A 27,742-nucleotide genomic window follows, 5' to 3' on the forward strand; every position below is an offset into this window, starting at 1 on the left:
AGAAAGGTCACACAAATAGTGTTCAAAGAAAAATAATGTATTTATTGGTAAAATAGCCATGATCCAGTCACAAACCAAGGATTAGAATATTAACCTGAGAGGCTGGTCTAGATATTTGACCTCCAGGTTGACTATAAATTAGGCCTTTACCCATAGAAGGTTGTTCACAGATTGAGGGGCAGCCAAGCTAATGTGAGCCATTCCATATTCATCCCCCCTCAGGGAGTAGAATGCCGAACTGCAAAGTTGAGATATTTCTGTAAGTTTTCTCCCTTTTATTAACTGTTTGCATATTTGTATGTCACTCTTTATTCCCATATTTTTATACCCTTTTTTTATTGTAAGCACTGTACCTTTTCTATTAGAGCTTAAAATTTTAATAAGTTTGAACCTTGTATGCTCTAAAGGAATTCATAGCCTTAGAGTGTGTGACCCTGCTGATTGGCAAACAGTAGTAGTAATATTTCCAGGACTCATCGCCCGTGTGTTCGGTGAGTGGTGGCAGCGTGTATGAGCGGGTGTGTGGCCTGTGTCGAGGTGTGATTTTTGCTCCCATTGCAGCATAGGACAGAGGTTGAATGCTAGACTGAGTGAAAGGAGATAGATTAACCCTTGCAGGCGCAACCCCGTTACATGCTGAGAAGCGGGTACGTGACAGAAGTCTTCAACCAGAGGCTGGACAGACATCTGGCTGAGATGGTTTAGTGAATCCTGCATTGAGCAGGGGGATGAACACAATGACCCTGGAGATCCCAATGACCCTAGAGGTCCCTTCCAACTCTAACATTCTAGGATTGTATTCCATGATTCTTTGAGCTATCTGACGCTGGGCACTACATTGCCACCCAAAATCCTTTGGTAATCTTCAGATTTCATGATGCCTTGCACATAGTAAAGGCCCCCAGTCCGAGGAAGCAAAACAATCCCAGAATATCTGTGACCCTCCACCATATCTCACTGTAGGTACTGTGTTGTTTTCTTTGTAGGCCTAATTCCATTTTTAATAAACAGTAGAATGATGTGCTTTACCAAAAAGCTCTATTTTGGTCTCATCTGTCCACAAGATGCTTTCACAGAAGGATTTCAGCTACTCACATACATTTTGGCAAACTGTATTCTAGCATTTTTATGTCTCTGTGTCAGCAGTGGGGTCCTCCGGGGTCTCCTGCTATAGCGTTTCATTTTATTCACATGTGGATGGATGGTTCACACTGACACTGATGCACCTGAGCCTGCAGGACAGTTTGGATTTCTTTGGAACTTGATTGGGGCTTATCCGCCATTGGACTATCCTACGTCACAACCTTTCATCAATTATCTGCTATCCACGTCCAGGGAGATTAGCTACAGTGCCATGGGTTGTAAACGTCTTGATTATTTTGCTCACAAAGGAACATCAATATCTCTTGAAATTTTTGTTCTCAAGTCCTAAGACAGTTTTCTTCTCCTCTTTCTGTTCTCCACAGACACACAATGCAAAGATTGAGGCAACTTCTCCCCTTTCTATCAGGTTTCAGGTGTGATTTCCATATTGCTCACACCTGTTACTTGCCACAGGTGAGTGTGAATGAGCATCACATGCTGGAAACAAAGTTGTTTACAGACAATTCTGGAAAGGGGCCAACCATTTTGTCCGGCCCATTATGGGGTTTTGTGTGAAAAAATGTCCAATTTTGTGTTGTTCCAATACACACAAAGGAAATAACCGTGTGTATAACGAAACATGAACAATTCCAAGGGTGCCAACACTTTCGGCCATTACTGTAGAAGACCTGCTGTTTGTTCTCTCTTCTCAGCTCATCACATTTTACTGGAGTTTAAACTGATGGAACCAAAAGAAAAAGTCATCACTCTGAACGTCGAACTGATCAGCGCTGACACCGGCACCAGCAAAGCCAAGATCACAGTGTAAGAACCTGGCAGCTACGGACCATCTCCACAGCAGGATTCTGCCAATGCGGACCTCTAGGGGGAGCTCACTACATATAGATTTATACAGACACCACTATGGGGAGGTCACTACATAAGATTTATACAGCCACCACTAGGGGGAGCTCACTACATACAGATTTATACAGCCACCACTAGAGGGAGCTCACTACATACAGATTTATAAAGTCCCCACTAGGAGGAGCTCACTACATACAGATTTATACAGTCACCACTAGGGGGAGCTCACTACATACAGATTTATACAGCCACCACTAGAGGGAGCTCACTACATACAGATTTATAAAGTCCCCAATAGGGGGAGCTCACTACATACAGATTTATACAGACACCACTAGAGGGAGCTCACTATATACAGATTTATAAAATCCCCACTAGGGGGAGCTCACTACATACAGATTTATACAGCCACCACTAGAGGGAGCTCACTACATACAGATTTATAAAGTCCCCAATAGGGGGAGCTCACTACATACAGATTTATACAGACACCACTAGAGGGAGCTCACTATATACAGATTTATAAAGTCCCCACTAGGGGGAGCTCACTATATACAGATTTATACAGTCACCACTAGAGGGAGCTCACTACATACAGATTTATACAGTCACCACTAGGGGGAGCTCACTACATACAGATTTATACAGACACCACTAGAAGGAGCTCACTACATACAGATTTATATAATCACCACTAGAGGGAGCTCACTATATACAGATTTATAAAGTCCCCACTAGGGGGAGCTCACTACATACAGATTTATACAGACACCACTAGAAGGAGCTCACTGCATACAGATTTATATAATCACCACTAGAGGGAGCTCACTACACACAGATTTATACAGCCACCACTATGGGGAGGTCACTACATAAGATTTATACAGCCACTACTGATGGGAGCTCACTATATACAGATTTATAAAGCCACTATTAGTGGGAGCTCACTACATACAGATTTATAAAGTCCCCACTAGAGGGAGCTCACTACATACAGATTTATACAGACACCACTAGAGGGAGCTCACTATATACAGATTTATAAAGTCCCCACTAGGGGGAGCTCACTACATACAGATTTATACAGACACCACTAGAAGGAGCTCACTACATACAGATTTATATAATCACCACTAGAGGGAGCTCACTATATACAGATTTATAAAGTCCCCACTAGGGGGAGCTCACTACATACAGATTTATACAGTCACCACTAGAGGGAGCTCACTACATACAGATTTATACAGCCACCACTAGAGGGAGCTCACTACATAGAGATTTATACAGTCACCACTAGAAGGAGCTCACTACATACAGATTTATACAGCCACCACTAGAGGGAGCTCACTACATACAGATTTATACAGTCACCACTAGAGGGAGCTCACTACATAGAGATTTATACAGTCACCACTAGGGGGAGCTCACTACATATAGATTTATACAGCCACCACTAGGGGGAGCTCACTGCATAGATTTATATAATCACCACTAGAGGGAGCTCACTACACACAGATTTATACAGACGCCACTAAGGGGTAGCTCACAACATGCAGATTTACACAGACACCTCCAGGGGGAGCTCACTACATACAGATTTATACAGACACCACTAGGGGGAGCTCACTACAGATTTATACAGGCTCCACTAGGGGGAGCTCACTACATACAGATTTATACAGTCACCACTAGGGGGAGCTCACTACCTACAGATTTATACAGGCTCCACTAGGGGGAGCTCACTACATACAGATTTATACAGACACCACTAGAGGGAGCTCACTATATACAGATTTATAAAGTCCCCACTAGGGGGAGCTCACTATATACAGATTTATACAGTCACCACTAGAGGGAGCTCACTACATACAGATTTATACAGTCACCACTAGGGGGAGCTCACTGTTGTGAATTTGCTTTTTGCTCCCTCTAGTGGTTACTAGTTTTTTGACTCTGGTTTTTCTGTCATTCCTTTTATCCGCACCTGGGTCGTTAGTTAGGGGTGTCGCTATATAAGCTCCCTGGACCTTCAGTTCAATGCCTGGCAACGTAGTTATCAGAGCTAGTCTGCTGTGCTCTTGTCTACTGATCCTGGTTCCAGTTATATCAGCTAAGTCTGCCTTTTGCTTTTTGCTATTTGTTTTGGTTTTGTATTTTTGTCCAGCTTGTTCCAAAACTATATCCTGACCTTTGCTGGAAGCTCTAGGGGGGCTGGTGTTCTCCCCCCGGACCGTTAGACGGTTCGGGGGTTCTTGAATTTCCAGTGTGGATTTTGATAGGGTTTTTGTTGACCATATAAGTTACCTTTCTTTATTCTGCTATCAGTAAGCGGGCCTCTCTGTGCTAAACCTGGTTCATTTCTGTGTTTGTCATTTCCTCTTACCTCACCGTCATTATTTGTGGGGGGCTTCTATCCAGCTTTGGGGTCCCCTTCTCTGGAGGCAAGAAAGGTCTTTGTTTTCCTCTACTAGGGGTAGCTAGATTCTCCGGCTGGCGCGTGTCATCTAGAATCAACGTAGGAATGATCCCCGGCTACTTCTAGTGTTGGCGTTAGGAGTAGATATATGGTCAACCCAGTTACCACTGCCCTATGAGCTGGATTTTTGTATTCTGCAGACTTCCACGTTCCTCTGAGACCCTCGCCATTGGGGTCATAACAGTTTGCCAGGCCAGTATTAAATGTTTAATGCATTGCAGAAGAGGGATTATAAGAAAGAAGATTCTGAGTTTTTTTTTTTTTTCTTCTTCCCCTTTACCTCAGAGTGGCTATGCTTGCTGCAGACATGAATGTCCAGACCTTGATTACAAGTGTGGACCAGCTGGCTACTCGTGTGCAGGGCATACAAGACTATGTTATCAGAAATCCTAGGTCAGAACCTAAAATACCGATTCCTGAACTGTTTTCCGGAGACAGGTTTAAGTTTAGGAATTTCGTGAATAATTGTAAATTGTTTTTGTCCCTGAGACCCTGTTCATCTGGAGATTCTGCTCAGCAAGTAAAAATTGTTATTTCGTTCTTACGGGGCGACCCTCAGGATTGGGCTTTTTCGCTGGCGCCAGGAGATCCGGCATTGGCTGATCTTGATGCGTTTTTTCTGGCGCTCGGTTTACTTTATGAGGAACCCAATCTTGAGATTCAGGCAGAAAAGGCCTTGCTGGCTATGTCTCAGGGGCAGGACGAGGCTGAAGTGTATTGCCAAAAATTTCGGAAGTGGTCCGTGCTGACACATTGGAACGAGTGTGCACTGGCCGCTAATTTTAGAGATGGCCTTTCTGAAGCCATTAAGAATGTTATGGTGGGTTTTCCCATTCCCACAGGTCTGAATGATACTATGGCACTGGCTATTCAGATTGACCGGCGGTTGCGGGAGCACAAAACCGCAAATTCCCTCATGGTGTTGTCTGAACAGACACCTAATTCGGTGCAATGTGATAGAAAAACCGCAAATTCCCTCATGGTGTTGTCTGAACAGACACCTGATTTAATGCAATGTGATAGAATCCTGACTAGAAATGAGCGGAAAATTCATAGACGCCGGAATGGCTTGTGCTACTACTGTGGTGATTCTACACATGTTATCTCAGCATGCTCTAAACGTATAGCTAAGGTTGTTAGTCCTGTCACCGTTGGTAATTTGCAACCTAAATTTATTCTGTCTGTAACTTTGATTTGCTCACTGTCATCTTATCCTGTCATGGCGTTTGTAGATTCAGGTGCTGCCCTGAGTCTCATGGATCTCTCATTTGCTAAGCGCTGTGGTTTTACTCTTGAACCATTAGAAAATCCTATTCCTCTTAGGGGTATTGATGCTACACCATTGGCAGCAAATAAACCGCAGTATTGGACACAGGTTACCATGTGCATGATTCCTGAACACCGCGAGGTGATACGTTTCCTGGTTTTACATAAAATGCATGATTTGGTTGTTTTAGGGCTGCCATGGTTACAGACCCATAATCCCGTCCTGGACTGGAAGGCTATGTCAGTGTCAAGTTGGGGCTGTCGTGGTATTCATGGGGATTCCCTGCCTGTGTCTATTGCTTCTTCTACGCCTTCGGAAGTTCCGGAGTATTTGTCTGATTATCAGGACGTCTTCAGTGAGTCTGAGTCCAGTGCACTGCCTCCTCATAGGGACTGTGACTGTGCTATAGATTTGATCCCAGGCAGTAAATTTCCTAAGGGAAGACTGTTTAATCTGTCGGTACCTGAACATACCGCTATGCGTTCATATATCAAGGAGTCTCTGGAGAAAGGACATATTCGTCCGTCTTCTTCCCCTCTTGGTGCGGGATTCTTTTTTGTGGCAAAAAAGGACGGATCTTTGAGACCTTGTATTGATTATCGGCTTTTAAATAAGATCACTGTCAAATTTCAGTATCCTTTACCGCTGTTGTCTGACTTGTTTGCCCGGATTAAGGGTGCCAAGTGGTTCACCAAGATAGACCTTCGTGGTGCGTACAACCTTGTGCGCATTAAGCAAGGTGATGAATGGAAAACCGCATTCAATACGCCCGAAGGTCATTTTGAGTACTTGGTGATGCCTTTTGGGCTCTCCAATGCGCCTTCAGTTTTTCAGTCCTTTATGCATGACATTTTCCGGAAGTATCTGGATAAATTTTTGATTGTTTATCTGGATGATATTTTGGTTTTTTCTGATAATTGGGATTCGCATGTGGAGCAGGTCAGGTTGGTCTTTAAAATTTTGCGTGAAAATTCTTTGTTTGTCAAGGGCTCAAAGTGTCTCTTTGGTGTACAGAAGGTTCCCTTTTTGGGGTTCATTTTTTCCCCTTCTGCTGTGGAGATGGACCCAGTCAAGGTCCGAGCTATTCTTGATTGGACTCAGCCCTCGTCAGTTAAGAGTCTTCAGAAGTTCTTGGGCTTCGCTAACTTCTACCGTCGTTTTATCGCTAATTTTTCTAGCATTGTGAAACCTTTGACGGATATGACCAAGAAGGGCTCCGATGTAGCTAACTGGGCTCCTGCTGCCGTGGAGGCTTTCCAGGAGTTGAAACGCCGGTTTACTTCGGCGCCTGTTTTGTGCCAGCCTGACGTCTCACTTCCCTTTCAGGTTGAGGTGGATGCTTCGGAGATTGGGGCAGGGGCCGTTTTGTCGCAGAGAGGCCCTGGTTGCTCTGTTATGAAACCTTGTGCCTTTTTCTCTAGGAAGTTTTCGCCTGCCGAGCGAAATTATGATGTGGGCAATCGGGAGTTGTTGGCCATGAAATGGGCATTTGAGGAGTGGCGTCATTGGCTCGAGGGTGCTAAGCATCGTGTGGTGGTCTTGACTGATCACAAAAATCTGATGTATCTCGAGTCTGCTAAACGCCTTAATCCGAGACAGGCCCGCTGGTCATTGTTTTTCTCCCGCTTTGATTTTGTTGTCTCGTATTTACCTGGTTCAAAGAATGTGAAGGCCGATGCTCTTTCTAGGAGCTTTGTGCCTGATGCTCCTGGAGTCGCTGATCCTGTTGGTATTCTTAAAGATGGAGTTATCTTGTCAGCTATTTCTCCGGATCTGCGACGTGTGTTGCAGAGATTTCAGGCTGATAGGCCTGAGTCTTGTCCACCTGACAGACTGTTTGTCCCGGATAAGTGGACCAGCAGAGTCATTTCCGAGGTTCATTCCTCGGTGTTGGCAGGTCACCCGGGAATTTTTGGCACCAGAGATCTGGTGGCCAGGTCCTTTTGGTGGCCTTCCTTGTCAAGGGATGTGCGGTCATTTGTGCAGTCCTGTGGGACTTGTGCTCGAGCTAAGCCTTGCTGTTCTCGTGCCAGCGGTTTGCTCTTGCCCTTGCCTGTCCCGAAGAGACCTTGGACACATATCTCCATGGATTTCATTTCTGATCTTCCGCTATCTCAGGGCATGTCCGTTATCTGGGTGATATGTGATCGCTTCTCCAAGATGGTCCATTTGGTTCCTTTGCCTAAGCTGCCTTCCTCTTCCGATCTGGTTCCTGTGTTTTTCCAGAACGTGGTTCGTTTGCACGGCATCCCTGAGAATATTGTGTCTGACAGAGGATCCCAGTTCGTTTCCAGGTTCTGGCGATCCTTTTGTAGTAGGATGGGCATTGATTTGTCGTTTTCGTCTGCTTTCCATCCTCAGACTAATGGACAGACGGAGCGAACCAATCAGACTTTGGAGGCTTATTTGAGGTGTTTTGTCTCTGCTGATCAGGACGATTGGGTGACATTCTTGCCGTTGGCTGAGTTTGCCCTTAATAATCGGGCTAGTTCCGCCACCTTGGTTTCACCTGTTTTCTGCAACTCTGGTTTCCATCCTCGCTTTTCTTCGGGTCATGTGGAGCCTTCTGACTGTCCTGGGGTGGATTCTGTGGTGGATAGGTTGCAGCAGATCTGGAATCATGTGGTGGACAACTTGAAGTTGTCACAGGAGAAGGCTCAGCGCTTTGCCAACCGCCGCCGCGGTGTGGGTCCCCGACTACGCGTTGGGGATTTGGTATGGCTTTCTTCCCGCTTTGTTCCTATGAAGGTCTCCTCTCCCAAATTTAAACCTCGTTTTATTGGGCCTTACAAGATATTGGAAATCCTTAATCCTGTATCTTTTCGTCTGGATCTTCCTGTGTCGTTTGCTATTCACAATGTATTTCATAGGTCCTTGTTGCGGCGGTACATTGTGCCTGTAGTTCCTTCTGCTGAGCCTCCTGCTCCGGTGTTGGTTGAGGGCGAGTTGGAGTACGTGGTGGAGAAGATCTTGGATTCTCGCCTCTCCAGGCGGAGGCTTCAGTACCTGGTCAAGTGGAAGGGCTATGGTCAGGAGGATAATTCCTGGGTGGTCGCCTCTGATGTTCATGCGGCCGATTTAGTTCGTGCCTTTCATGCCGCTCATCCTGATCGCCCTGGTGGTCGTGGTGAGGGTTCGGTGACCCCTCACTAAGGGGGGGGTACTGTTGTGAATTTGCTTTTTGCTCCCTCTAGTGGTTACTAGTTTTTTGACTCTGGTTTTTCTGTCATTCCTTTTATCCGCACCTGGGTCGTTAGTTAGGGGTGTCGCTATATAAGCTCCCTGGACCTTCAGTTCAATGCCTGGCAACGTAGTTATCAGAGCTAGTCTGCTGTGCTCTTGTCTACTGATCCTGGTTCCAGTTATATCAGCTAAGTCTGCCTTTTGCTTTTTGCTATTTGTTTTGGTTTTGTATTTTTGTCCAGCTTGTTCCAAAACTATATCCTGACCTTTGCTGGAAGCTCTAGGGGGGCTGGTGTTCTCCCCCCGGACCGTTAGACGGTTCGGGGGTTCTTGAATTTCCAGTGTGGATTTTGATAGGGTTTTTGTTGACCATATAAGTTACCTTTCTTTATTCTGCTATCAGTAAGCGGGCCTCTCTGTGCTAAACCTGGTTCATTTCTGTGTTTGTCATTTCCTCTTACCTCACCGTCATTATTTGTGGGGGGCTTCTATCCAGCTTTGGGGTCCCCTTCTCTGGAGGCAAGAAAGGTCTTTGTTTTCCTCTACTAGGGGTAGCTAGATTCTCCGGCTGGCGCGTGTCATCTAGAATCAACGTAGGAATGATCCCCGGCTACTTCTAGTGTTGGCGTTAGGAGTAGATATATGGTCAACCCAGTTACCACTGCCCTATGAGCTGGATTTTTGTATTCTGCAGACTTCCACGTTCCTCTGAGACCCTCGCCATTGGGGTCATAACAGCTCACTACATACAGATTTATACAGACACCACTAGAAGGAGCTCACTACATACAGATTTATATAATCACCACTAGAGGGAGCTCACTATATACAGATTTATAAAGTCCCCACTAGGGGGAGCTCACTACATACAGATTTATACAGTGGCCACTAGGGGGAGTTCACTACATACAGATTTATACAGACGCCACTAGAGGGAGCTCACTACACACAGATTTATACAGTCACCACTAGAGGGAGCTCACTACATACAGATGTATACAGGCTCCACTAGGGGGAGCTCACTACATACAGATTTATACAGTCACCACTAGGGGGAGCTCACTACATACAGATTTATACAGTGGCCACTAGGGGGAGCTCACTACATACAGATTTATACAGACGCCACTAGAGGGAGCTCACTACACACAGATTTATACAGTCACCACTAGAGGGAGCTCACTACATACAGATTTATACAGTCACCAGTAGAGGGAGCTCACTATATACAGATTTATACAGCCACCACTAGAGGGAGCTCACTACATACAGATTTATACAGTCACCACTAGAGGGAGCTCACTACATACAGATTTATACAGTCACCACTAGAGGGAGCTCACTACATACAGATTTATACAGCCACCACTAGGGGGAGCTCACTACATACAGATTTATACAGTCACCACTAGGGGGAGCTCACTACATACAGATTTATACAGTGGCCACTAGGGGGAGTTCACTACATACAGATTTATACAGACGCCACTAGAGGGAGCTCACTACACACAGATTTATACAGTCACCACTAGAGGGAGCTCACTACATACAGATTTATACAGTCACCAGTAGAGGGAGCTCACTATATACAGATTTATACAGCCACCACTAGAGGGAGCTCACTACATACAGATTTATACAGTCACCACTAGAGGGAGCTCACTACATACAGATTTATACAGTCACCACTAGAGGGAGCTCACTACATACAGATTTATACAGCCACCACTAGGGGGAGCTCACTACATACAGATTTATACAGTTGCCACTAGGGGGAGCTCACTACATACAGATTTATACAGTCACCACTAGGGGGAGCTCACTACACACAGATTTATACAGTCACCACAAGGAGAAAGACATGTCTGCAGCACACAGAAGAGCAATGTGAGCTGTGGTGAGAGCAGTTCCACCCACCTGTTAGTTTCCAAGCCTGTAGGTGAGAGAGAATCTGCGGTGACATCACAGGGACCCAGAGATTCTGAGCCAGATCCCGTGACCAGAGGAGGCACTCTGGTTACAGCAGGCGGTGACACAATAAAGCATTTAGTGAACAGCTAATCTATGGCAAATAGTTGATATGAAAGGGACATAAAAAGTAGTGGCCAACCCCTTTTAATACTGGTGTGGGGGAGGGGCTGCTCTTTCTATTGAAAATTACTATTTTTGCCAACAACTTTTCCTTCCCTTAAGTCCTAGGCAATCCCTGGAGGGCCGCGGTCTGGCCGCCCACTTGACGCCTCTCTGCCAGGTGGACATGATCGTGCTACGGACCAGCAGCTCCTTTATGTCACTGAAAAGAAAGAAAGCATTCAGCGGATGGCTGTGCCTGGCGGAGCTGCCCCTGAGCAGCAGGTACCGCTCGTGCCACATGTGCTGGGGCCTCTGACTAGATATATATATATATATATACTGCTCAGTATAGAAATGACAGCACGAGGGAGAGGAAGTGATGGAGAGAACAGGACGGACACGTCACCGATCTATATGATGTCCGGAGTCTGAGCCTCATGTAGAAATCACAACAGCTCCGGCCTCGACTGCTGTCACTGAGGTCATTAATGGTCTGTGAGCACCTGCGTGGCCTCAATGTGATCCAGGAGCTGCTGAGTCTCCAGATTGTCTCCATCGAGCACACCAGGGACGTCATTGGTCGGTGATTACACAGGAGCTGCCGGCAGCGTCTCCGGTCTTGTCTCCATCGAGCACACCCGGGACGTCATTGGTCGGTGATTACACAGGAGCTCCCGGCAGCGTCTCCGGTCTTGTCTCCATCGAGCACACCAGGGACGTCATTGGTCGGTGATTATACAGGAGCTGCTGGCAGCGTCTCCGGTCTTGTCTCCATCGAGCACACCAGGGACGTCATTGGTCGGTGATTACACAGGAGCTGCCGGCAGCGTCTCCAGTCTTGTCTCCATCGAGCTTATTGGGGACGTTGTCATGAATCCCAATGGCTAGGGATAGCAAGGGACAAGCAAAGTAATAGAAAATATCGGACGAGCTCTAGGGTGATGGAACCTGGGCTGACCGCTGCCCTACGCCTGACAAACGCAACTAGAGATAGCCAGGGAGCGTGCCTACGTTGGTTCTAGACGCCACGCACCAGCCTAAGAGCTAACTAGTACTGCAGAGAAAATAAAGACCTCACTTGCCTCCAGAGGAATGAACCCCAAAAGGTATAGTTGCCCCCCACATGTATTGACGGTGAAATGAGAGGAAGGCACACACATAGAGATGATATATATAGGTTCAGCAAATTGAGGCCCGCTGTAAACTAGAAAGCAGAACGATACAAAAGGGGTCTGAGCGGTCAGCAAATAACCCTAATCAAAAAACCATCCTGAGATTACAAGAACCCATGTGCCAACTCATGGCACATGGGGAGAACCTCAGTCCACTAGAGCTACCAGCTAGCATAGAGACATAATAAGCAAGCTGGACAAAAAAACCAACAACTGAAAATCAGCACTTAGCTTATCCTGAAAGATCTGGGAGCAGGTAGGCAGGAACCAAACAGAGCACATCTGAATACATTGATAGCCGGCAAGGGAATGACAGAAAGGCCAGGTAAAATAGGAAACACCCAGCCTCTGATGGACAGGTGGAAACCAAAGGCCGCAACCCACCAAAGTCACCCAGTACCAGCAGTAACCACCAGAGGGAGCCCACAAACAGAATCCACAACAGTACCCCCCCCTTGAGGAGGGGTCACCGAACCCTCACGAGAACCCCCAGGGCGATCAGGGTGAGCTCTATGGAAGGCGCGGACCAAATCAGTCGCATGAACATCGGAGGCGACCACCCAGGAATTATCCTCCTGACCATAACCCTTCCACTTAACCAAATACTGGAGTTTGCGTCTGGAAACACGAGAATCCAAGATCTTCTCAACAACATACTCCAATTCTCCCTCCACCAGCACCGGAGCAGGAGGCTCAACCGAAGGAACAACGGGCACCTCATACCTCCGCAACAACGACCGATGGAACACATTATGAATAGCAAACGATGCTGGGAGATCCAAACGAAAAGATACAGGGTTAAGAATCTCCGAGATCCTATAAGGACCGATGAACCGAGGCTTGAACTTAGGAGAAGAGACCTTCATAGGGACAAAACGAGAAGATAACCACACCAAGTCCCCAACAAGAAGTCGGGGACCCACGCGGCGACGGCGATTAGCAAACTGCTGAGTCTTCTCCTGAGATAACTTCAAATTGTCCACCACCTGGTTCCAAATCTGATGCAGCCTGTCCACCACCACGTCCACTCCAGGACAATCCAAAGACTCCACCTGACCAGAGGAAAAACGAGGATGAAACCCCGAATTACAAAAAAAAGGAGAGACCAACGTGGCAGAACTAGCCCGATTATTAAGAGCAAATTCGGCCAGTGGCAAAAAAGCAACCCAGTCATCTTGATCAGCAGAAACAAAACACCTCAAATAAGTTTCCAAGGTCTGATTAGTTCGCTCCGTCTGGCCATTCGTCTGAGGATGGAATGCAGACGAGAAAGACAAATCAATGCCCATCTTGGCACAAAACGTCCGCCAAAATCTAGACACAAACTGGGATCCCCTGTCAGAAACGATATTCTCCGGAATCCCATGCAAACGAACCACGTTCTGAAAAAATAAAGGGACCAACTCAGAGGAGGAAGGCAACTTAGGCAAGGGCACCAAATGAACCATCTTAGAAAAGCGGTCACACACAACCCAGATAACGGACATTTTCTGTGAAACCGGGAGATCAGAAATAAAATCCATGGAAATGTGCGTCCAAGGCCTCTTCGGGATGGGCAAGGATAACAACAACCCACTGGCCCGAGAACAGCAAGGCTTAGCTCGAGCACACACTTCACAAGACTGCACAAAGGTACGCACATCCCTAGACAAGGAAGGCCACCAAAAAGACCTGGCCACCAAGTCTCTAGTACCAAATATTCCAGGATGACCAGCCAACACAGAAGAATGGACCTCGGAGATGACTCTACTGGTCCAATCATCCGGAACAAACAGTCTTTCTGGTGGACAACGATCCGGTTTATCCACCTGAAACTCCTGCAATGCACGTCGCAAGTCTGGGGATACGGCGGACAATATTACCCCATCCCTAAGGATACCAGTAGGCCCAGAGTCTCCAGGAGAGTCAGGCACAAAACTCCTGGAAAGAGCATCTGCCTTCACATTCTTTGAACCTGGCAGGTATGAAACCACGAAATTGAAACGAGAAAAAAACAACGACCAACGAGCCTGTCTAGGATTCAAACGCCTGGCAGACTCAAGGTAAATGAGATTCTTGTGATCAGTCAAGACCACCACACGATGTTTAGCACCCTCAAGCCAATGACGCCACTCCTCAAATGCCCACTTCATGGCCAAAAGCTCCCGATTACCCACATCATAATTGCGCTCGGCGGGCGAGAATTTTCTAGAGAAGAATGCACATGGCTTCATCACCGAGCCATTAGAACTTCTCTGTGACAAAACCGCCCCCGCTCCAATCTCGGAAGCATCAACCTCAACCTGAAAAGGAAGTGAAACATCTGGTTGACACAACACAGGAGCAGAAGAAAACCGGCGCTTAAGTTCCTGAAAGGCCTCCACGGCCGCAGGAGACCAATCAGCAACATCAGCACCCTTTTTAGTCAAATCAGTCAAAGGTTTAACAATACTGGAAAAATTAGCAATGAACCGACGATAAAAATTAGCAAACCCCAAGAACTTCTGAAGGCTCTTAACAGATGTAGGTTGTGTCCAGTCACAAATCGCCTGAACCTTGACGGGATCCATCTCAATAGCAGAAGGAGAAAAAATGTACCCCAAAAAATAAATCTTCTGGACTCCGAAGAGACACTTTGAGCCCTTCACAAACAGAGAATTGGCCCGCAGAACCTGAAACACCTTCCTGACCTGTAGAACATGAGACTCCCAGTCATCAGAAAACACCAAAATATCATCCAAATACACAATCATAAACTTATCCAGATATTCACGGAAAATATTGTGCATAAAGGACTGAAAGACTGACGGAGCATTGGAGAGTCCAAAAGGCATTACCAAATACTCAAAATGGCCCTCAGGCGTATTAAATGCGGTTTTCCACTCATCACCCTGTTTTATCCGCACCAGATTATACGCACCGCGAAGATCTATCTTAGTGAACCACCTAGCCCCCTTAATGCGAGCAAACAAATCAGTCAATAATGGCAATGGATACTGATACTTGACTGTAATCTTATTCAGAAGGCGATAATCTATACAAGGCCTCAGGGAACCATCTTTTTTTGCCACGAAAAAAAAACCTGCTCCCAGAGGGGACGAAGATGGACGAATATGTCCCTTTTCCAAGGACTCCTTAATATAATTCCGCATAGCAGTATGCTCTGGCAGTGACAGGTTAAATAAACGACCCTTAGGGAACTTACTGCCAGGAATCAATTCTATAGCACAGTCACAATCTCTATGAGGAGGGAGCGAATTGAGCTTAGGCTCCTCAAAAACATCCCTATAGTCAGACAAAAACGCAGGGATCTCAGAAGGAGTAGATGAAGCGATTGAAATCGGAGGTGCATCATCATGAACCCCCTGACATCCCCAGCTTAACACAGACATTGTTTCCAGTCCAGGACAGGATTATGAGTTTGTAACCATGGCAGACCAAGCACTAGTACATCATGTAAATTATACAGTACAAGGAAGCGAATCACCTCCTGATGAACGGGAGTCATGTGCATGGTCACCTGTGTCCAATACTGCGGTTTATTCATAGCCAATGGTGTAGAGTCAATTCCCTTCAGAGGAATAGGAACTTCCACAGGTTCCAGACTAAAACCGCAGCGTTTAGCAAATGACCAATCCATAAGACTCAGGGCAGCGCCCGAATCCACATAGGCATCGACGGAAATGGAAGACAGTGAACAAATCAGAGTTACAGACAAAATGAACTTAGGCTGCAGAGTACCAATGGCAAAAGATTTATCAAGCTTTTTTGTGCGTTTAGAGCATGCTGATATAACATGAGCTGAATCACCACAATAAAAACACAATCCATTTTTCCGCCTATAATTTTGCCGTTCACTTCTGGACTGAATTCTATCACATTGCATAGTCTCAGGTGCCTGTTCAAAAGACACCGCCAACTGGTGCACGGGTTTGCGCTCCCGTAAACGCCGATCAATCTGAATGGCCATAGCCATCGACTCATTCAGACCTGTAGGCGTAGGGAACCCCACCATAATATCCTTAATGGTCTCGGAAAGACCATTTCTGAAGGTTGCAGCCAGGGCGCACTCATTCCACTGAGTAAGCACCGACCATTTCCGAAATTTTTGACAATATATTTCCGCTTCATCATACCCCTGAGAGAGGGCTAATAAAGCCTTTTCAGCCTGAATCTCCAGGTTGGGTTCCTCATAGAGCAATCCCTATGCCAGAAAAAACGCATCCACATTGAGCAATGCAGGATCCCCTGGTGCCAATGCAAATGCCCAATTCTGAGGGTCGCCTCGCAGGAAAGATATTACAATCTTGACCTGTTGAGCAGGGTCTCCAGAGGAGCGAGTTTTTAAAGAAAGAAACAATTTACAATTGTTCCTGAAATTCAGGAAGGTAGATCTATCTCCAGAAAAGAACTCTGGAATAGAAATTCTAGGTTCAGACATGGGAGTGTGAACAACAAAATCCTGTATGTTTTGAACTTTTGCCGCGAGATTACTCAGGCTGGAAGCCAAACTCTGGACATCCATGTTAAACAGCTAAGGTCAGAGCCATTCAAGGGTTAAGAGGAGGTAAGAAGCAGCTAGACAGCAATTAAGGGCTAGGCAGCAAAACTCTGAAGGAAAAAAAATATAAATAAATAAATTTCCCTTAAACACTTCTCTTTCTCCTGCTTCAGCCCAAACAATTAACACTTTGTGGGCCGGCTATACTGTCATGAATCCCAATGGCTAGGGATAGCAAGGGACAAGCAAAGTAATACAAAATATCGGACGAGCTCTAGGGTGATGGAACCTGGGCTGACCGCTGCCCTACGCCTGACAAACGCAACTAGAGATAGCCAGGGAGCGTGCCTACGTTGGTTCTAGACGCCACGCACCAGCCTAAGAGCTAACTAGTACTGCAGAGAAAATAAAGACCTCACTTGCCTCCAGAGGAATGAACCACAAAAGGTATAGTTGCCCCCCACATGTATTGACGGTGAAATGAGAGGAAGGCACACACATAGAGATGATATATATAGGTTCAGCAAATTGAGGCCCGCTGTAAACTAGAAAGCAGAACGATACAAAAGGGGTCTGAGCGGTCAGCAAAAAACCCTAATCAAAAAACCATCCTGAGATTACAAGAACCCATGTGCCAACTCATGGCACATGGGGAGAACCTCAGTCCACTAGAGCTACCAGCTAGCATAGAGACATAATAAGCAAGCTGGACAAAAAACCAAACAACTGAAAATCAGCACTTAGCTTATCCTGAAAGATCTGGGAGCAGGTAGGCAGGAACCAAACAGAGCACATCTGAATACATTGATAGCCGGCAAGGGAATGACAGAAAGGCCAGGTAAAATAGGAAACACCCAGCCTCTGATGGACAGGTGGAAACCAAAGGCCGCAACCCACCAAAGTCACCCAGTACCAGCAGTAACCACCAGAGGGAGCCCACAAACAGAATCCACAACAGGACGTCATTGGTCGGTGATTACACAGGAGCTGCCGGCAGCGTTTCCGGTCTTGTTTCCATTGAGCACATTGGGGAAGAACCTTCTTCAGACGACCATTAATGACCTCAGAGACAGCAGTCAAGGCCAGAGGTGTCAGGATTTCTGCATGAGGCTCAGACTCTGGACTGGAGAATCAGGAGGTTCCACAACTTTTCCCTCCTGGTGATGAGTAGTTTATATATATCCAGGTGATTCTCACAAGATTAGAATATCAAAAAGTTAATTTATTTCAAATCAATACAAAAAGTAGAGTCATTACAAACAGTGATCTATTTCATGTGTTTATTTCTGTTAATGTTGATGATTGTGGCTTACAGCCAATGAAAACCCAAAAGTCATTATCTCAGTAAATTAGAATAATTAACAGAAAACACCTGCAAAGGATTCCTAAGTGTTTATAAAGGTCCCTTAGTCTGTTTCAGTAGCTCCACAATCATGGGGAAGACTGCTGACCTGACATATGTCCAGAAGGCGTCACTGACACACTCCACAAGGAGGGGAAGCCACAAAAGGCCACTGGTAAAGAAGCCGGCTGTTCACACAGTGCTGGATCCAAGAATATTAATGGAAAGTGGAGTGGAAGGAAAAAGTGTGGTAGAAGAAGGTGCACAAGTAACCGGGATAACCGCAGCCTGGAAAGGATTGTTAAGAAAAGGCCATTCAATAATGTGGGGGAGATTCACAAGGAGTGGACTGCTGCTGGAGTCATTACTCCACCACACACAGACGTGTCCAGGACATGGGCTACAAGTGTCACATTCCTTGTGTCAGCCACTCATGACCAATAGACAACGCCAGAAGCGTGTTACCTGGGCCAAGGAGAAGAAACGGACTGTTGTCAGTGGTCCAAGGTCCCAGAGTCTGGAGGAAGAGCGGAGAGGCCACAATCCAAGCTGCTGGAGGTCTGGTGTGAAGTATCCACCATCAGTGATGGTTTGGGGGCCATGTCATCTGCTGGTGTAGGTCCACTGTGTTGTATCAAGACCAAAGTCAGCGCAGCCGTCTACCAGGACATTTTAGAGCTCTTCATGCTTCCCTCTGCCCACAAGCTTTCTGGAGATGGAAATGTCATTCTCCAGCAGGACTTGGCTCCTGTCCACACTGTCAAAAGTACCAATACCTGGTGTAAAAACAACAGTATCACTGGGCTTGATTGGCAGCAAACTCGCCTGACCTTAACCCCATAGAGAATCTATGGAGTATTGTCAGGAGGAAGATGAGAGATACCAGACCCAACAATGCAGACGAGCTGAAGGCAGCTATCAAAGAAACCTGGGCTTCCATAACCCCTCAGCAGCGCCACAGGCTGATCGCCTCCATGCCACGCCGCAATGATGCAGTAATTGATGCAAAAGGACCAATTATTGAGTGCATTTACTGAACATATATATCAGTAGGACAACATTCAAGCTGGTGTTATAAAGTATTCTAATTTACTGAGATAATGACTTTTGGGTTTTCATTGGCTGTAAGCCATAATCATCGACATTAACAGAAATAAACACGTGAAATAGATCACTCTGTGTGTAATGACTCTATAGAATATAGGAGATTCACTTTTTGTATTGAAGAACTGAAATAAACTCACTTTCTGATGATATTATAATTTAGTGAGAAGCTCCTGTATGTTTCTGATGTATCCATCGATAAAACAGAAGAAGGATCCTAATAACTTGAAATTCAGTACTAAAAGGGGTCCCTGGCGAGCAGAAGTCAGGGCTTGGGGTACAGAATTTGTAGATTATTTTCCTGCAGGGTCTCACTAACAGGAGAATCTCTATCTATTAGTCTACAATAACCTTTTGGTGTCTATTGTTAAAGGGGGTCTCCGCTACTTGTCCTCAGTGTAGGTCCTTAATATCAGATCAGTGGAGGTCTGACCCCCGGGACCCCCCACAGATCAGCCGTTATAAGCTCCGTCTGGATGTAGACAGTGCACGGAGCAGCCCAGCTCCAGACAAGACAAATGACTAAAAGGCTAAAAACCTGTTCTGATCTATTCCTTCTCAAAGCTGAGGGTTTGTTGCAATGTGTTTGTGTCGATCAGACCTGGGCAATTAATTTTGTGGAGACCGAAAAAATAGACTGAAATGAATTATGTGCAGTATTAACTAATTAATATAATTATATTATTTTATATTAATAATAATTATATCACTTAATATTGAGCAGGACGTTATTATGCTTATATTCAACTGTTACACCTCAGGGCTCTCACATATTTCGATGTCCTCACAGCCCCCCCACACAGTATGATGGTCCTCACAGCCCCCCACACAGTATGATGTCCTCACAGCCCCCACACAGTATGATGTCCTCACAGCCCCCCACACAGTATGATGTCCTCACAGCCCCCCACACAGTATGATGGTCCTCACAGCCCCCCCACAGTATGATGTCCTCACAGCCCCCACACAGTATGATGTCCTCACAGCCCCCCACACAGTATGATGTCCTCACAGCCCCCCACACAGTATGATGGTCCTCACAGCCCCCCACACAGTATGATGTCCTCACAGCCCCCACACAGTATGATGTCCTCACAGCCCCCCACACAGTATGATGGTCCTCACAGCCCCCTACACAGTATGATGTCCTCACAGCTCCCCACACAGTATGATGTCCTCACAGCTCCCCACACAGTATGATGTCCTCACAGCCCCCCACACAGTATGATGTCCTCACAGCCCCCCACACAGTATGATGGTCCTCACAGCCTCCCACACAGTATGATGTCCTCACAGCCCCCCACATAGTATGATGTCCTCACAACCCCCCACAGTATGATGTCCTCACAGCCCCCCACAAAGTATGATGTCCTCACAGCCCCCCACACAGTATGATGGTCCTCACAGCCCCCCACACAGTATGATGTCCTCACAGCCCCCCACACAGTATGATGGTCCTCACAGCTCCCCACATAGTATGATGTCCTCACAGCCCCCCACACAGTATGATGTCTTCACAGCCCCCCCACAGTATGATGTCCTCACAGCCCCCACACAGTATGATGTCCTCACAGCCCCCCACACAGTATGATGGTCCTCACAGCCCCCCACACAGTATGATGTCCTCACAGCTCCCCACACAGTATGATGTCGTCACAGCTCCCCACACTGTATGATGTCCTCACAGCCCCCCATACAGTATGATGTCCTCACAGCCCCCCACACAGTATGATGGTCCTCACAGCCTCCCACACAGTATGATGTCCTCACAGCCCCCCACATAGTATGATGTCCTCACAACCCCCCACAGTATGATGTCCTCACAGCCCCCCACAAAGTATGATGTCCTCAAAGCCTCCCACACAGTATGATGTCCTCACAGCCCCCCACACAGTATGATGTCCTCACAGCTCCCCACAGTATGATGTCCTCACAGCCCCCCACAAAGTATGATGTCCTCACAGATTCCCACACAGTATGATGTCCTCACAGCCTCCCACACAATATGATGTCCTCACAGCCTCCCACACAGTATGATGTCCTCACAGCCCCCACACAGTATGATGTCCTCATAGCCCCCCACATATTGTAATGGTCCTCACAGCCCCCTACACAGTATGATGTCCTCACAGCCCCCCACACAGTATGATGGTCCTCACAGCCTCCCACACACAAGATGATGGTCCTCATAGCCTCCCACACAGTATGATGTCCTCACAGCCCCCCACACAGTATGATGGTCCTCACAGCCCCCCACACAGTATGATGGTCCTCACAGCCCCCCACACAGTATGATGTCCTCACAGCTCCCCACACAGTATGTCCTCACAGCCCCCCACACAGTATGATGTCCTCACAGCCCCCACACATTATAATGGTCTTCACAGCCCCCTACACAGTAATGTCCTCATAGCCCCCTCACACACTATGATGTCCTCACAGCCCCCCACACAGTATGATGTCCTCACAGCCCCCCACACAGTATGATGGTCCTCACAGCCTCCCACACACAAGATGATGGTCCTCACAGCCTCCCACACAGTATGATGTCCTCACAGCCCCCACACAGTATGATGGTCCTCACAGCCTCCCACACAGTATGATGGTCCTCACAGCCCCCCACACACAAGATGATGGTCCTCACAGCCTCCCACACAGTATGATGTCCTCACAGCCCCCCACAGTATTATGTCCTCACAGCCCCCCACACAGTATGATGTCCTCACAGCCCCCCCACAGTATGATGTCCTCACAGCCCCCACACAGTATGATGTCCTCACAGCCCCTCACACAGTATGATGGTCCTCACAGCCCCCCACACAGTATGATGTCCTCACAGCTCCCCACACAGTATGATGTCCTCACAGCTCCCCACACTGTATGATGTCCTCACAGCCCCCCCACAGTATGATGTCCTCACAGCCCCCCACAAAGTATGATGTCCTCAAAGCCTCCCACACAGTATGATGTCCTCACAGCCCCCCACACAGTATGATGTCCTCACAGCCCCCCACAGTATGATGTCCTCACAGCCCCCCACAAAGTATGATGTCCTCACAGATTCCCACACAGTATGATGTCCTCACAGCCTCCCACACAATATGATGTCCTCACAGCCTCCCACACAGTATGATGTCCTCACAGCCTCCCACACAGTATGATGTCCTCATAGCCCCCCACACATTATAATGGTCCTCACAGCCCCCTACACAGTATGATGTCCTCACAGCCCCCCACACAGTATGATGGTCCTCACAGCCTCCCACACACAAGATGATGGTCCTCATAGCCTCCCACACAGTATGATGTCCTCACAGCCCCCCACACAGTATGATGGTCCTCACAGCCCCCCACACAGTATGATGTCCCCACAGCTCCCCACACAGTATGTCCTCACAGCCCCCCACACAGTATGATGTCCTCACAGCCCCCACACATTATAATGGTCCTCACAGCCCCCTACACAGTAATGTCCTCATAGCCCCCTCACACACTTATGATGTCCTCACAGCCCCCCACACAGTGTGATGGTCCTCACAGCCTCCCACACACAAGATGATGGTCCTCACAGCCTCCCACACAGTATGATGTCCTCACAGCCCCCACACAGTATGATGGTCCTCACAGCCTCCCACACAGTATGATGGTTCTCACAGCCCCCCACACACAAGATGATGGTCCTCACAGCCTCCCACACAATATGATGTCCTCACAGCCCCCCACACAGTATGATGTCCTCACAGCCCCCCACACAGTATGATGTCCTCACAGCCCCCACACAGTATGATGTCCTCACAGCCCCCACACAGTATGATGTCCTCACAGCTCCCCACACAGTATGATGTCCTCACAGCTCCCCACACTGTATGATGTCCTCACAGCCCCCCATACAGTATGATGTCCTCAAAGCCCCCCCCACAGTATGATGTCCTCACAGCCCCCACACAGTATGATGTCCTCACAGCCCCCCACACAGTATGATGTCCTCACAGCTCCCCACACAGTATGATGTCCTCACAGCTCCCCACACTGTATGATGTCCTCACAGCCCCCCATACAGTATGATGTCCTCAAAGCCCCCCACACAGTATGATGGTCCTCACAGCCCCCTACAGTATGATTGTCTTCACATTCCCCTTCATGGAAGGATCCCTCTTCAGAGCCCCACACAGTATAATCTCCCTGATATTCCTCATCCTCAGGACGCAGATAGCAGTGACACTGAGATGGCCGGCGGTGAGGGTGGGCATGGTGCTGTCCGTGGTCCACTGTTCCCAGCCCTTCGGCTGTCTCGGTCCCTGTGCTGCACTTTGCCCAGGCCTGGTGTAGACAATCCTCTCCTCAGTTTGTTACAATGTATCAGTGCGGTTTACCTGCATGATGTTGGTATGTAACAAACCCTCAGCTGTGAGAATGATTTAGCCTATGTTCACACATTGCTTTTTTTGCTGCAGTTTTTCTCTTCTCCTGGCAGTAAAACAGCTGCTTATAATAATGAGGGTTTGTGCATTTTTGCTTTGTTTTTGGAGCAGATTACGTGCGTCACTTGTCTGCAGCACGTTTATTACAGTCAGTGATGAAACCAGTTGTGCCGGAGATTTCTGGGATCTCGGAGCTTTCGCTGCTCCTGAAAAAAGCAGCTTTTACTTTACATAAAAAACGCTACATGTGAACATCACCTGAACCTGCCTAGACATGTCCTGTCACTGACAGGCAGCAGAGATTGTGAGAATGGCGCTAATGTTGATATTGGGGCTCTGGGTTTTGGGGGCGCGCTGTGCCCCTTGGCTGCGCAGATCGTCACATATAACTGTATGTCGGTTCTCTCTTCAGACAGGACATGATGTGTTTGCCGGAGACGCTGACGTTCTCGGGCAGCGGCCCCCAGACCCACAACATAGCGGACATCAGAGACCACCGCTGCCAGTAACGCCGCCGTCCACCTGGGGAGGGGTCATCTGTATACAGACAAGAGACGACACCGGGACCCCGGGGGCCACACTCTGGAGAGGGAGACGAGGCCACAGACAAGACCCCAACAAAGGCCGCGCCTGTCCTGTATAAATAGAGAGCAAGATCTCTGCCGGCTGTCACTGAATGGCGACAGTCTGAAGACCTGTCATCACCTAATTCTTCTCACAGCTGAGGATTTGTTACAACTGGATCCAGCCTGGACAAAGCACCTAGTTAAACGGAGTGTGCAGCCCAGACTGACGGTATGAACTAAGCACATCGCTTTTTAGGGGACGTCGCCCCTCAGTTCTCTAATTGCTGCCTCCGCTCTGAGGAAACTGACGTTTAATGAAATTGCACGGTGCACTGTGGGCGTGGCCAAAGTCTCCATCATGGATGATTGACAGCAGCAGCCGGCCGGCAGTCAGCACGATGTGTTCTACCTGCACTGATACATTGTAACAAGTGATCAGAGAGGAATGTCTACACCGCTGTCTGCACCCATGGGGAGAGGAGAGGCGCCGATCAGCGTGTGCCATATCAGAGGCAGAGCAGAGTGCCGGGGAGCAGGAGCAGTGTCTTTCTCCTTTATTTTTTTTATACAGCGCTAACATATTCTGCAGCACTTTAGTTTGCATACATTATCATCGCTGTCCCCGATGGGGCTCACAATCTAAACTGCGGTGCTATCCATTGAGCCACCGTATAGTGCTAACCACTGAGCCACGATACAGAGCTAACCACTGAGCCACGATACAGAGCTAACCACTGAGCCACGATACAGAGCTAACCACTGAGCCACGATACAGAGCTAACCACTGAGCCACGATACAGAGCTAACCACTGAGCCACCATACAGAGCTAACCACTGAGCCATCATACAGAGCTAACCACTGAGCCACCATGCAGAGCTAACCACCGAGCCACCGTACAGAGCTAACCACTGAGACACCATACAGAGCTAATCACTGAGCCACCGTGCAGAGCTAACCACTGAGCCACCATACAGAGCTAACCACTGAGCCACCGTGCAGAGGTAACCACTGAGCCATCGTGCAGAGCTAACCACTGAGCCATAATACAGAGCTAACCATTGAGCCACCATACAGAGCTAACCACTGAGCCACCATACAGAGCTAACCACTGAGCCACCGTGCAGAGCTAACCACTAAGCCACTATACAGAGCTAACCACTGAGCCATTGTGCAGAGCTAACCACTGAGCCACAATAGAGCTAACCACTGAGCCACCATACAGAGCTAACCACTGAGCCATCGTGCAGAGCTAACCACTGAGCCACAATACAGAGCTAACCACTGAGCCATCGTGCAGAGCTAACCACTGAGCCATCATGCAGAGCTAACCACTGAGCCACCATACAGAGCTAACCACTGAGCCACCATACAGAGCTAACCACTGAGCCACTGTGCAGAGCTAACCACTGAGCCACTATACAGAGCTAACCACTGAGCCACCATACAGAGCTAACCACTGAGTCACCATACAGAGCTAACCACTGAGCCACTGTACAGAGCTAACCACTGAGCCACCGTACAGAGCTAACCACTGAGCAATCATACAGAGCTACCCACTGAGCCACCGTGCAGAGCTAACCACTGAGCCACCATACAGAGCTAACCACTGAGCCACCGTACAGAGCTAACCACTGAGCCACCATACAGAGCTAACCACTGAGCCATCATACAGAGCTAACCACTGAGCCACCGTGCAGAGCTAACCACTGAGCCACCATACAGAGCTAACCACTGAGCCACCGTACAGAGCTAACCACTGAGACATCGTACATAGCTAAGCACTGAGCCACGATACAGAGCTAACCACTGAGCCACAGTGCAGAGCAAACCACTGAGCCACCATACAGAGCTAACCACTGAGCCACCATACAGAGCTAACCACTGAGCCACCATACAGCGATAACCACTGAGCCACCATACAGAGCTAACCACTGAGCCACCATGCTGCCCCAGTATCTGCTGTTCTTTTATTTTATGTGTATGGGATGCTTGACTGGACATGGGGAGGCTATGGGGGTCTCCTGCTGGGCTTAGGGAGGCTATGGGGGTCTCCTGCTGGGCTTAGGGAGGCTATGGGGGTCTCCTGCTGGGGTTGGGGAGGCTATGGGGGTCTCCTGCTGGGCTTAGGGAGGCTATGGGGGTCTCCTGCTGGGGAGGCTATGGGGGTGTCCTGCAGGGGTTGGGGAGGCTATGGGGGTGTCCTGCTGGGGTTGGGGAGGCAATGGGGGTGTGCTGCTGGGGTTGGGGAGGCTATGGGGGTCTCCTGCTGGGGTTGGGGAGGCTATGGGGGTGTCCTGCTGGGGTTGGGGAGGCTATGGGGGTCTCCTGCTGGGGTTGGGGAGGCTATGGGGGTCGCCTGCTGGGGTTGGGGAGGCTATGGGGGTCTCCTGCTGGGCATGGGGAGGATATGGGGGTCTCCTGCTGGGCATGGGGAGGCTATGGGGGTCTCCTTCTGGGGTTGGGGAGGCTATGGGGGTCTCCTGCTGGGGAGGCTATGGGGGTCTCCTGCTGGGGTTGGGGATGCTATGGGGGTCTCCTGCTGGGGTTGGGGAGGCTATGGGGGTCTCCTGCTGGGGTTGGGGAGGCTATGGGGGTCTCCTGCTGGGGTTGGGGAGGCTATGGGGGTCTCCTGCTGGGCTTAGGGAGGCTATGGGGGTCTCCTGCTGGGGTTGGGGAGGCTATGGGGGTCTCCTGCTGGGGTTAGGGAGGCTACGGGGGCTCCTGCTGGGGTTGGGGAGGCTATGGGGGTCTCCTGCTGGGGTTGGGGAGGCTATGGGGGTCTCCTGCTGGGATTGGGGAGGCTATGGGGGTCTCCTGCTGGGCTTAGGGAGGCTATGGGGGTCTCCTGCTGGGGTTGGGGAGGCTATTGGGGTCTCCTGCTGGGGTTGGGGAGGCTATGGGGGGCTCCTGCTGGGGTTGGGGAGGCTATGGGGGGCTCCTGCTGGGGTTGGGGAGGCTATGGGGGTCACCTGCTGGGGTTGGGGAAACTATGGGGGTCTCCTGCTGGGGTTGGGGAGGCTATGGGGGTCTCCTGCTGGGGTTGGGGAGGCTATGGGGGTCTCCTGCTCGGGTTGGGGAGGCTATGGGGGTCTCCTGCTGGAGGTTGGGGAGGCTATGGGGGTCTGCTGCTGGGGTTGGGGAGGCTATGGGGGTCTCCTGCTGGGCTTAGGGAGGCTATGGGGGTCTCCTGCTGGGGTTGGGGAGGCTATGGGGGTCTCCTGCTGAGGTTGGGGAGGCTATGGGGGGCTCCTGCTGGGGTTGGGGAGGCTATGGGGGTCTCCTGCTGGGGTTGGGGAGGCTATGGGGGTCTCCTGCTGGGGTTGGGGAGGCTATGGGGGTCTCCTGCTGGGGTTGGGGAGGCTATGGGGGTCTCCTGCTGGGGTTGGGGAGGCTATGGGGGTCTCCTGCTGGGGTTGGGGAGGCTATGGGGGTCTCCTGCTGGGGTTGGGGAGACTATGGGGGTCTCCTGCTGGGGTTGGGGAGGCTATGGGGGTCTCCTGCTGTATATAGGGGGATGTCAGCATACTTAATTCTGCTCAATATTAGGTAATACAATAATATAAATAATGATAATTAATATTGGGCAGAATTAATTTCAGCCTCCAGGCTTCTCATGTGGCCACCCCTGGTCTACACCCATGTGCAGTGTAGCAGACCCTCAGCTGTGGACAGTATTCATCCGATTCAGTCCCTGGATGTAAATGATG

The 27,742-nt window shown here is 48.7% G+C and overlaps 2 protein-coding genes across 3 annotated transcripts in view; one reads left to right on the forward strand and one right to left on the reverse strand.

Annotated features, from left to right (window-relative positions):
* The window catches only part of PLA1A (phospholipase A1 member A), a 68,162-nt gene extending 41,991 nt beyond the window's left edge, over positions 1–26,171 (forward strand). The window contains exons 9-11 of one of the 2 annotated variants that reach the window (XM_077293613.1): positions 1,797–1,908; positions 11,070–11,231; positions 23,881–26,170. In XM_077293613.1, the coding sequence (XP_077149728.1) occupies positions 1,797–1,908; positions 11,070–11,231; positions 23,881–23,977 (371 nt within the window). In that variant the 3' untranslated portion in view covers positions 23,978–26,170. Of the gene's footprint in view, positions 1–1,796; positions 1,909–11,069; positions 11,232–23,880 lie in introns of both variants that reach the window. The other variant, XM_077293614.1, reaches the window with a different exon arrangement.
* POPDC2 (popeye domain cAMP effector 2) overlaps positions 1–27,742 on the reverse strand; it is a 112,964-nt gene that overhangs the window by 9,704 nt on the left and 75,518 nt on the right. The window lies entirely within an intron of this gene.

The sequence above is a fragment of the Ranitomeya variabilis genome, chromosome 3 (assembly GCF_051348905.1).
Source record: "Ranitomeya variabilis isolate aRanVar5 chromosome 3, aRanVar5.hap1, whole genome shotgun sequence".
NCBI classification, from domain to species: Eukaryota; Metazoa; Chordata; class Amphibia; order Anura; family Dendrobatidae; genus Ranitomeya; species Ranitomeya variabilis.